The sequence below is a fragment of the Dermacentor silvarum genome, chromosome 2 (assembly GCF_013339745.2).
Source record: "Dermacentor silvarum isolate Dsil-2018 chromosome 2, BIME_Dsil_1.4, whole genome shotgun sequence".
Taxonomy (NCBI): Eukaryota; Metazoa; Arthropoda; class Arachnida; order Ixodida; family Ixodidae; genus Dermacentor; species Dermacentor silvarum.
In genome coordinates this window covers 208,798,472-208,814,682 of record NC_051155.1, presented here as the reverse complement: position 1 = coordinate 208,814,682, position 16,211 = coordinate 208,798,472, and the positions used below count along the sequence as shown (strand labels likewise).

General features: G+C 44.6%; 1 protein-coding gene across 1 annotated transcript in view; it reads left to right on the top strand.

The window, feature by feature from the left end:
* The first annotated feature begins 8,486 nt into the window (after window positions 1–8,486).
* The window catches only part of LOC119442503 (gelsolin, cytoplasmic-like), a 104,472-nt gene continuing 96,747 nt past the window's right edge, over window positions 8,487–16,211 (top strand). Inside the window, 1 exon segment of the mRNA XM_037707405.2 lies at window positions 8,487–8,817. Within this exon segment, the coding sequence (XP_037563333.1) occupies window positions 8,746–8,817 (72 nt within the window). The 5' untranslated portion in view covers window positions 8,487–8,745.

The following is a 16,211-nucleotide window of genomic DNA, read 5'->3' as shown; positions in this document are numbered from 1 at the left end:
CAGAGGATATTTCTATACCTCGATTCCGGAGGTAAATAGCAGTCTGAGATGCAGCATTCTGGTTCCTCGCTCGCAGTTGTAGGCGTGTTACTGCAGACGTCCAAACGCAGATGTCATCCGCATACATTGATAACTGTGCTTGGCAGATGCTCAAGGAGAGAAAGAAGAGTCAGATTGAACAGCGCATGGCTGAGTACACCGCCCTGGCGGACTCCGTGGTATAGCTGTAATGTAGAGAGGTGTGACCGTTCTCAGTGTTCACAAAAAAGGATCGTATGGAGAGGTGGTCGCGTACCCATTCAAACATCCGGCCACCCACTCCTACTTCTTCGAGAGCTGCGAGTATGGCTTCATGTGTAACGTTGTCACATGCCCCTTTCACGTCGAGGAACAAAGAAGCGCAAATATGCTTACGGCCTTTTTCGTGCTGAACGTAGGTGACTAGGTCGACGACGTTATCAATCGATGATCGACCACGTAGAAAACCCGTCATAACATCTGGGTAAATGTTGTGGTAGTCTAGGTACCACTCCATGTGTCCTAGGATCATCCTCTCCATTACTTTGCCCACACAACTAGCCAAAGCGATCGGGCGATATGATGAGAGCTCCAACGGCGATTTGCCAGGCTTCAGTAGTGGAACCAGGTGACTGGTCTTCTAGCTTATGGGGAGCGTTCCATCTTGCCCAGATTCATTGTAGAGCTCTAGGAGAACAATGCTTGCGCGCTCATCCAGATGACATAGGGCTCTGTAAGAAATGCTGTCGGGCCCTGGTGCCAATGTGCGTCCACAAAAAGCTAGTGCTGCCTTAAGTTCATGGATTGAAAAAGGTAGATCCATGCGTTGACCACAGTGGGAGAGCTAATTGGGAGAGCAATGGTGGAGAGCTAATTGAAGGCGGAAAGTTGTTGGGAGAAGCGAGTTGGCCGGATAATGTGGCGCAGAACTCTTCTGCCACGTCAATATCCGGTCGCTGTTGTGAGAGGGCAAGAGCCTTGAAAGGGAACCGCTGCACGGGCAGTGTCCGGAGACCTCGTACCGTCCTCCACAATTGCGATAAAGGCTTGCGAGGGTCTAGAGACTCACAAAAAGCAGCCCAGCGTTGCGATTCCAGCTTAGCTATCCGGCACTGGATCTTCTTTTGCATGCGTCTGGTGGTCCGTAAATCCTCCATTGCATGCGTGCGTCGGTACCTTCGTTCAGCACGTCGACGGATTGCTCGAAGCCGTTCTAATTCTACATCAAATACCGTTAGCTTCGAAGAGCATGTGAGAGTGCACATAGTGTATTGTACTGTGCTCTTGATTGTCTCTTCCGAGCGATTTGAAATGTTGTCTTGACAGTGCTCTTCCATGGGAGACTGAAATTTGGTCCAGTCCACTCTTCGGATGGTATCGCGTATCTTGGAAGGGGACAAATTAATCCTCTTATCTAAACGTATGTGGGAATGTGGTCACTCCCATGTGTTGCTATATCCGCAAACCGCCCAGCAAGTCTGACGAGGCTTCGTGAGACAAACGCCAACTCCAGACCGCTGCTGCACGTGGAGCCACGTAAGAACGTATGACTGCCGTCATTTAACAACAAAAGTTCAAAGTTCACGGATACCAAATGTCTGCCTTTCGCGTTGATCTTCGTACTGCGCCACAGTGTGTGATGAGCGTTGAAATCCCCAATGATGACCCACGGGTCAGGAGTTGATGACAGGATGTCACGTATAGTCTTTTTTGATCAAATCGACTTGATGGAGATAGGTAAGCGCCCACAACGGTAACGGTAAGTTTCTTCGTTTTCACCGTTAAGCATATATATTGATTTCGTCATGAGGGGCCACAGGCTGGAGAGTGTAAGTGAGATCGCGACGAATAAACACCATAACCTTGCTGTTTTCACCAGTAGATGGTATAAATGATACATATCCATGGAGAGAGCCTGATTGTACTGGATAAGTTCGGTTCGCAGATGACAATGATCGGAAACATATGGGCGTAAACGAACCGACGGAAATCAGCAATGCGCAATCTGATTCCCCGGGCATTCCACAGAAAAATTGCTGCTTTTCGGACCTCATCCCTGAAAGACAGTAGCTGTTGAGCGGTGGTCTACTCAAGGGCTGCGAGCACCGGACTCAGATCGTCCAGTACTTGAAGTGCAATTCTGGCTGACGGTGTCTGCATGTTGTTTAATAACACGTGAATGGCACTCATTAGGGGTCGCAAGAGAGCTACCACTTGCTTATCTGTATTCTGCAAGTCATCCGATGCAGCACCTTGCTGTACTGGAGGCGGCTTTTGCTTGTGGCTCTGCTACAGGTCGTGTCAGGCGTAAGAGGTGGCCATTCCTTTGTAGAGAGAGATCTCCCAGTTTTTTCTCTTCCAACCTCGGCGTTCGCCGCGCTCAGAAAAGCAGCTGGCGGTGTTCCATGAAGAGTCGACATATTTTTAAAGTTGACGTTGTCCGTCGTGATGACCTTCGAGGGCGACGTCGTCTTCATCGGACTTTTTCAGCGGCCTCTTTCAGCGCCGTCAAAAATGTCAAGTGTTCATAATAGCCTGATGCTACCTAGCATCATTTCAGACTTTGCAGGCCATTCGCGTCACGAATAGAGGCAATGCACCAAACGTACTCGTGGCCCGTGCCCGCACGAGTTCGTTTGGTTCGTGAAGTGGCAATGAAAGCTTCGCTTTAAACAACGCGTTAGAACATTTCATAATCGTCATCGTAACTATATTGTTCCTCAATTATTGTCTGGTGACCGCGGAGCAGAGGTGGCGCAGCGTTTGGTCGAACGTTCGGTCCGTATGTTGCACATCCGTGATAGACGACACCCAAATGACGAAGGTAATTCACAGACGAAGCGCTACGCATCTGTGTGTTAACTTCGTGTTGTGTCGCGTCCGTCACGCTGCAGCACAATGTACATGTTCAGTAAATTCTAACTATCCCATTTTTCTGTTCTAATAAGCTACTAGCTACTAAGCTATTAAGCTATATTATTTCTATTATAAGTGTGTATAAGCTATAAGCGGTACAAGTGTGTTGTCCATAGAATTTCAGCTCGGTATTCATTCCTAATTATCATTAAGGAAACTTATTTTGTATAAATTCTAATCTTATACTTTTGTGATGACGGCCACTACATTGGATTCCTGTTTCTGTTTTGCCGTGTGGTGCTGATGTATTTTGTACCTGCATGTACAATCTGTACGCCCACCTGCTATGGCCTCGGAAAGAGACTGGCAGTATTGAAAATAAATAAATATGTTACAGACGGCCGTCCTCTGCGTTGATTATAAAACTCCGGCAAGTCTTCTTGGATCGTGGTTAAAGATTACGTGAATATATTATATACATGCAGCTTCGGGTTCAACGTTATCAGTTAATATTTTCCCGAAATTTGGCGTGGTCTTTTCGTTTTTATTTCCACACGGCCATTAGTTTTTTTTTAAAGTTAAATGTAGTGTTCCAGATGAACTTGCACTGACTTTTTTTTGTATAATATTTCGCATAAAGGTTACCAGATCTTTAATTTTTGGTGAATATTGTTTGCTCACTTATTTTCTTGACGCTGCAAGACATGCTGCATTATAACTGTAGGCCCTGCTCTTCGAAACTGTAATGGTATCTAATAGACTGAGTAGCAAATTTTTGGATAAGCAATCTAGCAAAGCGCCATAAAAATTAAAAAAAAATGTGATAATGCAGAAGCTAGGAGTGAGTGCATTTGAGACTCCAGCACAAGTGTAATAAGACATTATTCGTAACATTATGTGGACACAGAGCATCAACGACTAATATATGAAAAAATAGTCGTAATGTCTAAAGGGGCATTCGGTATAATTAGGTTAATTTGGTATAACAACGAGGTATAAACTTCGCCCCCGAAGCCGCTATGCATTTGCCTTCTGCCTCTGCGCTCCCAAAAATATTTCCTGAGAAACGCCTGCAATGAAAGACTTACGTATCTAGTATGCACTTTGAAAGGAGTTGGCCCCTTCCTTGTCGTCATAGAAATGAGCACACGAAATTGGCTGGCGCACCTATGCAAATTCTCTTCGATTTGAACAGCGGTGTATTTCCGAGTATTTGTCACTGCATGATTAGATTGTCGCGGAGTATAGGCTGATATATACGACTGGCGTTACAACCGGTGTTCTTGTTCATTGAAACACCGCAGCGGCTGCAGTGCCGTGACTGCGAGGAAATCTTGGTGGGTTAATTAGAGCATTTCTGCAAAGACCCGGGTGATGTACGACAAATGTTTAATCTGTGTAGGCTAATTACAGCCTTTGTAGAAAATTACATATTCAAGCTTTCGAGAGTGTCTTGCTGCCGTTATCCGCAGTGTTTCCCAGAGTCCTAAAAGAACTGTACGTAACACCGAGTTCAAATTCGGGGCAAATGGGAGGAATGTTAGATGTGACGTGTGGCTGAACTTTAACGTTTATGGCTTGATTAGGAGCTTCGCAAGTAATTACTGAGCGCTCGTTCTTTTCCTTGTGTTCATGCGTTATGCGAGGTTCGCAATGGAGGAGGAGGAGGAGAAAAAAGAAGAATGGAAAGGCAAGGAGGTTAACCAGACGCACGTGCGGTTTGCTACCCTACACGGGGGAAGGGGTTTAAAGGGATGAAAAGAAAGGAGAGAGAGGGAAGAAAGTACTCGCAGTATGAACACGTGCAGTTGTCCAACACTTCACAATCGGTCACTGAGGCCAGTCGACTTCATGAACTGTAACAATGCCCGCGTCGCTTTGTAAGCCTGCGACGCGTGGGGCCACGGTCCAAGAATCTTTGTCTCTGAAAACGGTCTGCTGTCTAATCGGTTTAACACACTCCGGAAAATGTCGCGTTTGGTCTCATAAAGATGACAAAAACACAGCACGTGTTCCACCGTCTCCTCACAGTTGCACGATTCACAGATTAGTGTGTCGGACATGCCCATAAGGAATGAGTACGCTTTCGTAAAAGCCACCCCTAACCACAGGCGGCAAAGTAAAGTTGCATCACGGCGGGGGAAGTTCGATGGTATTTGTAGCCTCAGTGTAGGATCCAGCCGGTGGAGACGACAGTTCGTAAAAATCGGGCTGCTCCATGATGTTTCTGTCTCGGTTTGAGCGAGTAAACGAAGACCCCTCGCAGCGTCTGTCCTTGATAAGGGTATAGGAACAGTCAGGGTTTCCTTATGGGCTGACCGGGCGGCATCATCAGCAAGGTCATTACCGACGATGCCACAGTGCCCCGGCAGCCATTGAAAGATGATGTCATGTCCGTTCCTGAGGGCTTGATGGAGAACCTCTCTGGTCTCATACACCAGTTCTTCATGTGTCTTGAGTCGTAATGCTGACTGCAGACTCTGAAGGGCTGCCTTGGAGTCACAAAAAATGACCCACTTTCGAGGTGGTGTTTCTACGATGTAATTAACAGCAGCACGTAGGGCGGCAAGTTCTGTTGCCGTAGAAGTCGTTATGTGGGACACTTTGAACTTCCTTGTGACTTCACATCCGGTTAGGATGCAGGTCGGGATGATAAAAGCGCCTGTGGAGCTGGTGGCTGAGGTTCGCGATATGTTTTAGAAAAGTTAAGTTCTCGATTTGATTGTGAGGGACGCCGTAGTATAGGGAACCCTGATGAAGTTTGAACACCTGGAGTTCTTTGACGTGTGCCTAAACCTAAGTAAACGAGCGCTTTTGCATTTCGCCTCCATCAGAAATGTGGCCGCCGCGGCCGAGCTCGAACCCGCGACCTCGAGCTTAGCATAGCGCAACCATGGGCTGCCGTGGCGGGTTCGTAGTGCGTTGTCCTCGATGAACTAAACGAGACACCTTGTTTACATGTGGTGATAGCAAGGGGCACGTTACGTGTACGCAAAGTTATAAGTGCGATTTTTTGCAATAAATCACGCACACAAGTGCTCCGAAGCATGCTGTGTTTGTTTTACGGGCGGCGCAAAATTTAGCTCCCGCTGCCCAGCTGGTATAAATAGAGATTCCAGCAAGAGCAAACGGAGAAACATTTTCCTGAGAACTATGGTAAAACAGTACACGTAGTTAAATTCGTGTGAATCAAATACAGCCTTTGTAAAAAAACTTCCTTTAGCAAGTGCTTGAAAGAATTATGTGGTCATTTTACACTATGTTTCACAATGAACCGAGGGAACTCCACATCACACCAAGCTTACATTTAGTGGGGAAAAGGGGAAAGTTATGGGTAATGTGTAGGCAAAGCACCAAGTTCGTGGGTTATTTTCGGCCTTTGCAATAAACAACTATGCAAGGGCTGCTGTGCGTTATAAGTATGATTCTACAGAGGGCACATTGTTTAACCCGTGGTTCTAGTGGAACTATAAGTTCCACCAAGTTCAAATTTGTTTGAAAATAGAGGGAACATTATGTCCAATGTCCTCCCGAAATAAAAGCTGTGTGGATGAATTACTGACTTTGAAAAAAAATATATCCTTAACAAATGCTGGAAAGCGTGTGTGCAGGCAAGGTTACAAACGGGCGAGTCATAGTATATAAGGGCTACGTTTTCCATATTGTGGTTTTATGACAGGCCACTGATATTCCTATTGCAAGAGCTCGAAAGAAACGCCTTCACTGGAAATCGGGCTGTGATCCCTGTAATGTAACGCACGTCTGCTGTCATATTATTTTTTCCCTGTTTATACCGCAAACGCTTAATTCTACATATGCTCCACCTTGGCATGCGCATTTATTCGCAAGCTACAATGCACTTTTTCGTTTTTCAGCCCATTATCTACACTGCAGCAATAAACGAACCTGAACCATCGCTACCCAGCGGTTCTCGTTTATTTGCAGCAATCGTTCCTCATGCATGCTCGATTTTTTTTTCTTCCTTTCTTCAGCTTCAATTGCCAGTTGATGTGGTGATTATGATAATGATGGTGTGGGTATGCGCTCTAAAACAAGGTAGTCGCGCATGCCACCAAACTCCTGTTTGGTGGCATGCGCGATCGACCACCTCGTGTTTTCCCTTCCTCTGCTCCATCAATCTTCTAGCCATCTTACAATCTGCACCGCCGATTCACTACGCTTCCCCTACTGCCTATAAAACCTATTCGCCTCGGACAGGGTTACTGCTTCCAGGTATAGTTGGATGGGTACTCTCAATAAAGGCCCTAGATAACTTATCTGGCGCCTTAATTCTCAATGGATAGCAGTGCTAGATCTGCTCCACACTGGACCAGCTGGACAAATTGTATTGAATTCTGGGGTTTTACGTGCCAAAACCAGTTCTGATCATGAGGCACGCCGTAGTGGAGGGCTCCGGATTAATTTTGACCATCTGGAGTTCTTTAACGTGCACTATATAACGCAAGCACACGGGGTTTTTTAGCGCCTACAAACAAAAATCAATATTAATTGTTGCACACTGGTGTCGACACGGACATAAGCGCGAGCCGCTATAAATGCACTGCTGAGTTTCCTCAAATATACTGGACTTGGCGACAAATTGTGACTGCGCGACAATTCTTGGGCACCGTGCGACGTTGTATGTCTCAGTGGGACATTGACACTGTGTATGACTTCGTGGCGTCTTCACAGACTGTGTGACAGCGCACGCACATACAGTTTCATATCGTACATTCCCCCATTATTTTTCTCTTATCTTCCGTGCCGCTTTCCCCCTTCCCCAGTACAGGGTAGCCACCTGGAGGTATCCTTTAGTTGAGCTCCCTGTCTTTCATTTTCTTTTAAAGTGAATAGCTTTCTTTGGCTCGTTGGACTGTTTTCGTGGTTGGACCGTGGTCGGCGGTTGAAGGTTACTTGATGGTCCATGTCGATTGGTCGGTCGGTGGGCGGTCTTAAGAAAAATGGTGGTTCTCTCGTTCGTTCGTTCGTTCGTTCGTTCGTTCGTTCGTTCGTTCGTTCGTTCGTTCGTTCGTTCGTTCGTTCGTTCAGGCGACTCGCTTACATTGGCAATCATAGTCGATGGCTCCTGCGCAATTTTCAACTCCCTCTCTCTCCGCACTTTGAGCACGAATCGTCTCCTAAAAATTTTCTCAGACATCCTGATCTGACTTCGAAGAATAGGGCACTCATAATTTTTCTCTTCCGATTTCATTTTTTTTTTTTTTTTTTTTTGCTGTTCGATATTGTTTCATAACTGTCTTCCTCTCCATTGATCTTATACAGTGTACTGTTTCTTCATCTGTGACGTTACATTTACCACTCCTTCTTTGCCGCTGTCTACAACGTTAGCGTAATATTGAGTATTTCATTTAATAGTTCTCTCTCTTTACTGTCAGTCAGTAAATTTTTCTGCTGTCAGTCATCTTAGCCACCCTTCTTTCTTCTTAATGTTGCAGCGCCATCTCCTGAGTAGCGCGAGAAATGCGCCGCCCAGCAAGCCGCGCTTGGTGCCCCCAGATGGCTGTAGGCGCAGGGACTTCCGGCGCGCATTTTTTTATCCTCTGTTTCATTGATTACGCATGGCGGCCATGCGAAGCAGCAACCGGCTGCAACACCAGCTCCCCTCGGCCTATTTAGCGGCCGGCAGGCAGTCGGTGTAGACTCATTTCTTCTTTGCGGCTTTGGGACGCGAGTGATAAACGCTCCGAGTGGCTGAGCACAACCATTTCGGACTGCCCGTGTCGTCTGCAAAACGTCGTCCATTGCGCGTCGTCTGCTCTCGTTTGCCGCTCGCCTTGAGTGTAGCCGACGTCAATAGTTCGTTTGTGTGATCCGAGGGAAAACAACGCACGCGTGCGGCATTCAGAAAACATGGGCGTCTCGGTCGATCCGGCATTTCAAGGAGTCGGGATGCAGCCCGGCCTGACAATTTGGAGGATCGAGGTAAGCACTGATATATGGCGCTACTTGTGTTTGAGCGATGTCTTGGGACAATTTTTCTCTACTCTAAAATGAGAAGGCAAAATATGTACCAGCCGAGATTCGATCTTTACGCTGCACGGTGCAAGTCAATAATATATTCGTAGTTAAATAGGTAACTGACTCGCTTTAATCTGTATTGTGTAGCGATCCCATGTCCTTACCTTCATAAGGAAGATATATTCTATTTAGTTACATCAATTGCAAGAAGAAGACGGTAGTGTTGTAGTATCTTATAAAAAGAAAATAATGCATACTTAATACATGTTAGCTGCGATGATTATATATGCAGCGGTTCTGCATCGAGATCGTTGTGGCTGCCAATTCTACTTTAGCATTTCGCCACTTGTTGCGCCTTATGAATGTCATTCTATAGTTCTCAGCTTCTCTCTCTCTCTACTTTTTAAATATTCAGAAAAAAATATCATTTTCGTCATTTTATTGACTGTGTAAACAAAATCTGCGGCTAGGACGAGTTAAAAGCGTTGTGGCTGAAAGCTACGTGCGACTCACAACACGGAAAAAACGCCGGGTCCTTGCTTTTATTTCGCGTTCTTTTACGACCGGGTCGCTCTGAACAGGGCACAGGTTTTGCGACAGTCCAGCCTTATAGTGCTCGTATTCAAAATCAAATGCACCCGTTGAAGCTTTTACGTGCCGTAAATCACACGCTGCCAGCTCGCTAAGGGCGTTCATTTGGTTTAGAAAGGAGCTTTCGCGAGACATATATCCCTGCGATGCATCTGTAAGCGATGTCAACCTCTTTATCATAATGTCGTTTCACATCGAAACATTTCGCATACTACGACGTCCGTCGGAGGATAAGAGTTCGCGCTCAGTTGTTTAAGTATATAGTTTAGAAAGCCTTTACACAGCACCTTCGCAGCAGGCAAACTGAAGTGGAGGTAGATACTTGCGGTACATGCGTTAGTTAATATGAGTGACAAAGGTTCTAGCTTGGTATCTGAGCAACCGTGATCGGCAAACAAGGATATAAGAATTATCACAAATTAAAAAAAAATTGATTGAGATACTATAAGACACTGCCATTCCACCCCTCTTCACACTCCCGGAGTAGTGTCTATGTTGACATATGTCTCGGGGGCAAAACAGTCTTTGTCCTCTCATTGCTAGTGTGTCACTACTGCTGCTATCAGGGTTAGGTGCGTCACATTTACCAAACAGTTCCAAAGGCAACAAAAAATGGCATAGCTTTGGTTAATTCTCACATATACGGAAAGGTAGTAATAGTGTCATTACGAAAATCAATGCGCGACTACTAGTAGTGTTTTCTAACGTTTTATTCGCGGTCTCATTTATGTATTTAGCTTATTTCGACGTAACCGTTCATAGGAGTACTTGCTTAACAATTGCCTGTCTCGTTCACTAATTGTCTTTTTATTTTTTTCCATCGTTTTTCTTCGCGATGCTCGCTCTCCAATTTCCACGTAGACACTAATATTCTAGTAAAGCGCACGCGAATATAGAACATGAACCAAAAGCTCAGGAATGGTCGAAGGTAAAAGAAATTTTGGCTGAAGCGGGCCGATTAAAAAGTAAATTGCATGGCTGAAGCGGGTTGATTAAAAAAATAAATTGCAAGTGCTTAAAAGTGGTTAATTCTCCCAGTCACCTATTCACTGAATGTTATAGGATGAATCACAGCCATTGTTCTCCGAAGTACGTACAAAAAAAAACAGAACTCCGCTCCTTTAAGACAAAACGGCTGTTTCTCTTAAAAATGAGCTGGTTAATTATTCTTTTCTTTCACAATGACAGTGAGAGCAAAAAAAAAATGATAAACAAAGGAAACAGGAATGGTTCCATGCAGCTGTAACTATAATTTGACATCCGTTGGGGAAAAAAAAAGAGTAATATCAGAGCGAGAAAAAAAAAAAATGAGCTGTTGCAATTTTGTGAACGCGGCTAAAAGAACGAATGCAAACGGAAGGTCGATATAGAAAAAAAAATGCAAACAAGGACTAATGTGTCTCGGTAGTTAAGTGGCTCGATTCTTACAAGCTCGTAAGCATAACCGAACAATCATTGTAGAGCCTCCTCTGCAATATTTAGGAACCTCTGAGCAGGCCTCTATAGTTTGGGACCAACAGCGAGACATGCAAATCTGTTTGTAAGCGTGCCGCTTCATTTTTTGCTTGTCTTTTTGTGCTCTTTGCGGTGGATGAGCGGACGATCTGGTTTACTTTGCGTACGTAAGGGAATACGTTCACCCTGACCTTCAAGCGGAACGCTTTGATAGTGCCCTTCGCACTTTCGGCGGAAAGAGCTGAGATAAGATAAGAGAACGGTCTTATGGGAGAATTCATATTGCTATCGTATACTTCAGTCAGCGTTTTTTTTTAGCGGTACGCACTCGCTTGGTGAGCTTATTTAATGTAAAAAGACCCTGATAGCAACCCCTCGAAAAATGCTTCGCAATCTCAAGCAGAACACTATGAAAACGACAACCGTCTGATCCAATAGTACATTATTGCATCACATCTAACATTAACGCTTCATCGTCATCCACACTGTTTAGATCAACGTTTCAGATGGGAACGAGAGATTCATACCTGAGATTCATACCTGATGCAGGCACCTACAATATTTGCAGTCTATAAGGCCTCTCTAACTGATCCCCCAGCTAAATCTATGTAGTCTTCGAGGCTTAGTTCTTATAAGTAAGCAGTACTAGATTGTTAATTAACTTCACTCTCCGCGGCTCGAGAATTGTCTTCGTGAAGAATATGTTCGCACTTTCGAGTAGCGGGCACTATGCATCTTTTAGGTGCTGCCCTATAGAAGTACTATACATGCATGTATTCGCAGACGGCCTTAAGCATACAGTGGACTGGTTAAAGGTTAGAATAATCCCCAGAACATTTTCGATAACCAAGAAGTTTCGTGTAATATGTCTAGCTTCAGGGATATGCCTGCGATTCCAGTAGGTATTTCGTTTTTTTAATAGTTATTACCTAAGCAACTGTAGCCAGTATAACTGCTTGTCGGTACTGTTATTAATCCACGAGTAAAAAAGTTTTACACGTATACCAATGACCCTCCAGAATGGTCACCGTAGGCTTAAATAAGACTCCTCGTGGCTATCTTTGAAGAAATATTCTGAGTAGGGCCCTGATACTTGGTGTTAGCATCAAAGTTAGTGGCCCGTTAAGGGGAAAAGACTCCCTAAAGATGTATTTCTAGTCAACTCCGCCTACTACGTTGCGTCTAGTGTTACATACATTTCTTTTTTCTCATTTATCACGGCGCTACATGCGTAGCTGTTACCTCGTTCAATCGTGAGTGCTAAACAGGCGAAGTTTCTGTCTCACTTCGTGCAGCTTCAATTAAGCACCACCGTGTCCTCTCGCAACTCGACTCTTGTTGAAGTAACGAGCGCAACCACATATTCGACTTCGTTCAGCCCACGGTGCACGATTCTCGAGCACGTCCTTTCCACGCTTTATATTGGCTCCACACACTGCATGCAGCTTACAGCAACGCCGCCTTAACGGAGAAACGTGAGAACTAAGGTTTGGCCTGCACACGTACAGTCTGCCACAAAGGCTTACGGGGCATGACTTGCCCGAAAAATGTGAACTTCTCCTCTGTTAAATGGACGTATAGCACTCTAAACATTTCGACACCTTTATGGGTGTATAAAGGATGTCGGTTGTCGCATGGCTAACACCCACGTGTTTAAGGGGTAAGATCAAATTTTTGGTAGGAACCAATGATGGGATCTTGTTTGGCGACTGTTTCTTGCAAGTAAAAATGATGACAGCTGTGATAGGCGGCATAAAAAGTGCATTAAATAAAGTTTCATATCTATCCCTGTGAAGTTCTCCTGTCGGATATTTCTGTGCGCCCAAGGCTGTCAGAATGATTAAGTATTTTTCAACTACGTCTTTTGTCATCATCGCACCTTTATAGTTAGATGCTCCGTAGTCGTCTTCTATAAATTTTTGTAAGGCACTAACGGTGGGGGTGTTGCCCGTGTGACAAGCAAACACACTTAAGGGTGTAAACATTTTTACAGTGTAAATAGAAAAAGTTATTCCAGCTATGGTATTAGTAAATCACCTTGCTACAAGACCAAAAACAAAAGCCAGCCTTAACGTTAGAAGACGCTTGTTAGGCCAAAAAAGATGCAAATACGATATTAGGGTGGCGCCGCCATCTCGAAGTTCCCGTGCCAGCTCGTTTTGATGTCTGGTATTTTCGCGAGCATCTGCTTGAGCTTAGACTATAGATAGACTGCATCCTAAAAGAACCGAAGACTGAGCTTAATCAGCAGGAGCTTGATGTGGGTGAGTTGGTGCATAAATACTTGAAGAAAAAACTGCGCAAAAGAAGACAGGTGCAACGGACGAGCGCCCGTCCGTTGTACCTGTACCTTCTTTTCGTCCTCGTCTGTTTTACGCTGTTCTTTCTTCAAGTATGAACTTAATCAGCAAGTTTTAAGAACATTTACAGAGCCATGATGGCTCTAATAGGAAAATATTATTTGAAATTTTATGACGTCGCGCTATGACGTAACATAGCTGAAACTTTGCCGCGAAATTTAATTTTTAAAATAATTTTTCGATTCTTGCGCCCGGATACTAAAAACAAAATTTTGACCTTCATTTCCTCTTTTAATGGAATACCTATTATCGCGAAAGAAACCAAAATAGAGGTTTTTCAAGAATACTTTGTCTTTCTAAACTTGGTGTTTCTTTTCAGTGTCCCTTTAATGCATCGCGCTTCTAATTTAAGGGTTCTCAGAGTAAGTCGCAATATTTACCGCGGACTGAAACTTTGAGTTCGAAGCTATATATAGCATACATGCACCCAGGATTTGCGAGACTTCGTTTTTCATTTATTATATGATAGCAGTTATACGGATGCTGGAGGCGTATTTGCGCCGTCGCCTTTGGCGTCGTCCTGCTGTACTGTTATCGAGGTGCAACGCCATGCAACGCCGCTGGCACGCTCCTCAATTTATCACGGCAGCGCAAGACGCCTTCAGCGTGACGCTAAGCCTTGCTATCCGCCTTCGGGCGAAAGTGCCAATTTTCTGTTTTCACAAATCCCGTGTGCAGTAAACGCCGCCTATATACGTTCTCTGGATGACATTATTGGTGTACGTAATCGAGAAGTGTGAGATTCGAAAGAAATCGCGTGAAATGACTATATCCGGCTGAATTCAAATCCGCAAGGATAAGAAAGGAAATTATTTGTCTTTTTTTTTTCACTCTCCCTCTTTTTCCAGTTCACTGTATCACACAACGCTATAGCCCCAAGTCTATTTTCACGCTCAAGACTTGACGCATATCGCGTCAAAGCGTCAATCGGGACAAATGTCGCACTGATGAATTGATGAAACGCAACAAGCGCGCGCGTGTTTTCCTCCATTTTGCATGCGTGCGCTTCCCTCCGCTTCACAACTTACACCGGGCAGCAGTACAGTTGCTTTTGTCAGAAATGCCCCATCCTGTCACTTTGTATCTTCGTGCTTCTTTTTTTTTCATACTTATAATAGCACACATGTTCAGATTTGGCAGGAAGAGAAAGAGAAATATTCTTGAATGAATATACTAGAGACGTTTGCCTGGCCATATCCATGCGCCCCCCTCACGTACACGCATGCACGCAAGTACGCAAGCAAGCACGCACAGTAACAGGTAACTAAAAAGTTTCTGGTCGAGGTCAGTGCTTTTGAGAAAGTATAAGAGAGCTCTTCTGAGGGCCAATTATTCAGAACTCCACGGAGAGGCCACGTAAATCTAAGGCACATTTTATAGTAGCCCTTGATACCGCATAGCGCGCGCGCAGAGGTAACACATCAATTAGGTCATATGACGCACACTTATCGCATTGCACTGTGGCGAACGCGTGAATTGCTGCAGTCTGTACAAGTAATTCTTGTAGGCGACGTTTAAGCGAGTGCGGTGTAAACCCGTAAGGTATAACGTCTTGTTAGACCGCCCGCCACTTAAAAGCAGCATTTGGAAACGACAGTACGGACCCATTCGCAATTGGCAGCAAAAGATCGCCGACCGTGATGTATGAGTTGGCCGCCTGGTTGACTGAGTAGGGGCAGTCGCGCGTCTTACGAATCTTCCCACACTTTTGTTTTCGTTTTAGCTTAGCATGTATTGCTGCAGCTATCTTATCTTTCCTAACTCCATGTCACCAGGAATTTAAAAAAAAATCAAGTAAAACAAAATAACAATGAAGGCGTCTGCGCCAATGCAAACTGCCACGTATGTTGTTAGAGGTTGTCTGTCCTATATAGTTGTGTGTGCATTTTATTTTGTTTCACGCAATTTCAAGCAATTTATTGTAAACATTTTAAATCGTAATTCAGTTACCGAAGTATCAATTAGAACACTGTGGTACAGCATTCTAGCTCTACCACAGTGTTAATATAATTTATGTGGGCTTAATTATGCAGTACTGACGAACGAACGAACGAACGAACGAACGAACGAACGAACGAACGAACGAACGAACGAACGAACGAACGAACGAACGAACGAACGAACGAACGAACGTGCGCACGCACGCACACACGGACGGACGGACGGACGGACGGACGGACGGACGGACGTATTGAAATGATATGGCACCTGCCTACTTATTATTCAATACTCAATTAGTTTGGTATTTCAGCGATAATACAACGTTTTGCTTTTTATACGAATCCGCCTTGGAAAGGTTATGACGGGCTAAATTTTGTACCGCAGAAACAGCGCAAACCATCGAAAATATACCGAAATGTAGACACATTCCGCTAACCTCAGTTTAAACCGTTGTTTCTCGCTTCGGATTTTTCTCCAGTGAAAAACACCCTTCACCATGTTTACGCACAGGGAAACGCTATCCCAATGTCCATTCATTGTTCAGATTTTTGCATATTTTCATTGTCTCTGCGTGGCTTACTTCCTCGTACTGGGGCCGCAAAAACCGCACATCTCGTCAACTATAGCCTTTATTGCACTTCTCAGTCGAGCTTTCTGCTATCATGCTATCACAAAGTAATTCTCGCGATTTCCCCGAGCTGTATACACTATCAGGGGCAGCACGATGTGTGCCGTCCCTGTTTTTCATTTCTTGCTTACCTCCTCTATTTTATCAGCTCAATTTTTTTCTGGCGCTTTCTTTTCTTCTTTCTCTTTTTTCTTGTAGCGAATGCGCTTCAATTGAATTCGCTATCTAGAGAGAGAGAGAGAGAGAGAGAGAGAGAAAAGCAAAGGAAAGATGGAGGTTAGCATGAGGATATCTCAGGTTGGGTATACCCTGTATCGGGGAGGGGTAAAGGGGTGCGAAAGATAAGAGAAAATGGAAGAATAGAAAAAAAAAAAACAATACAG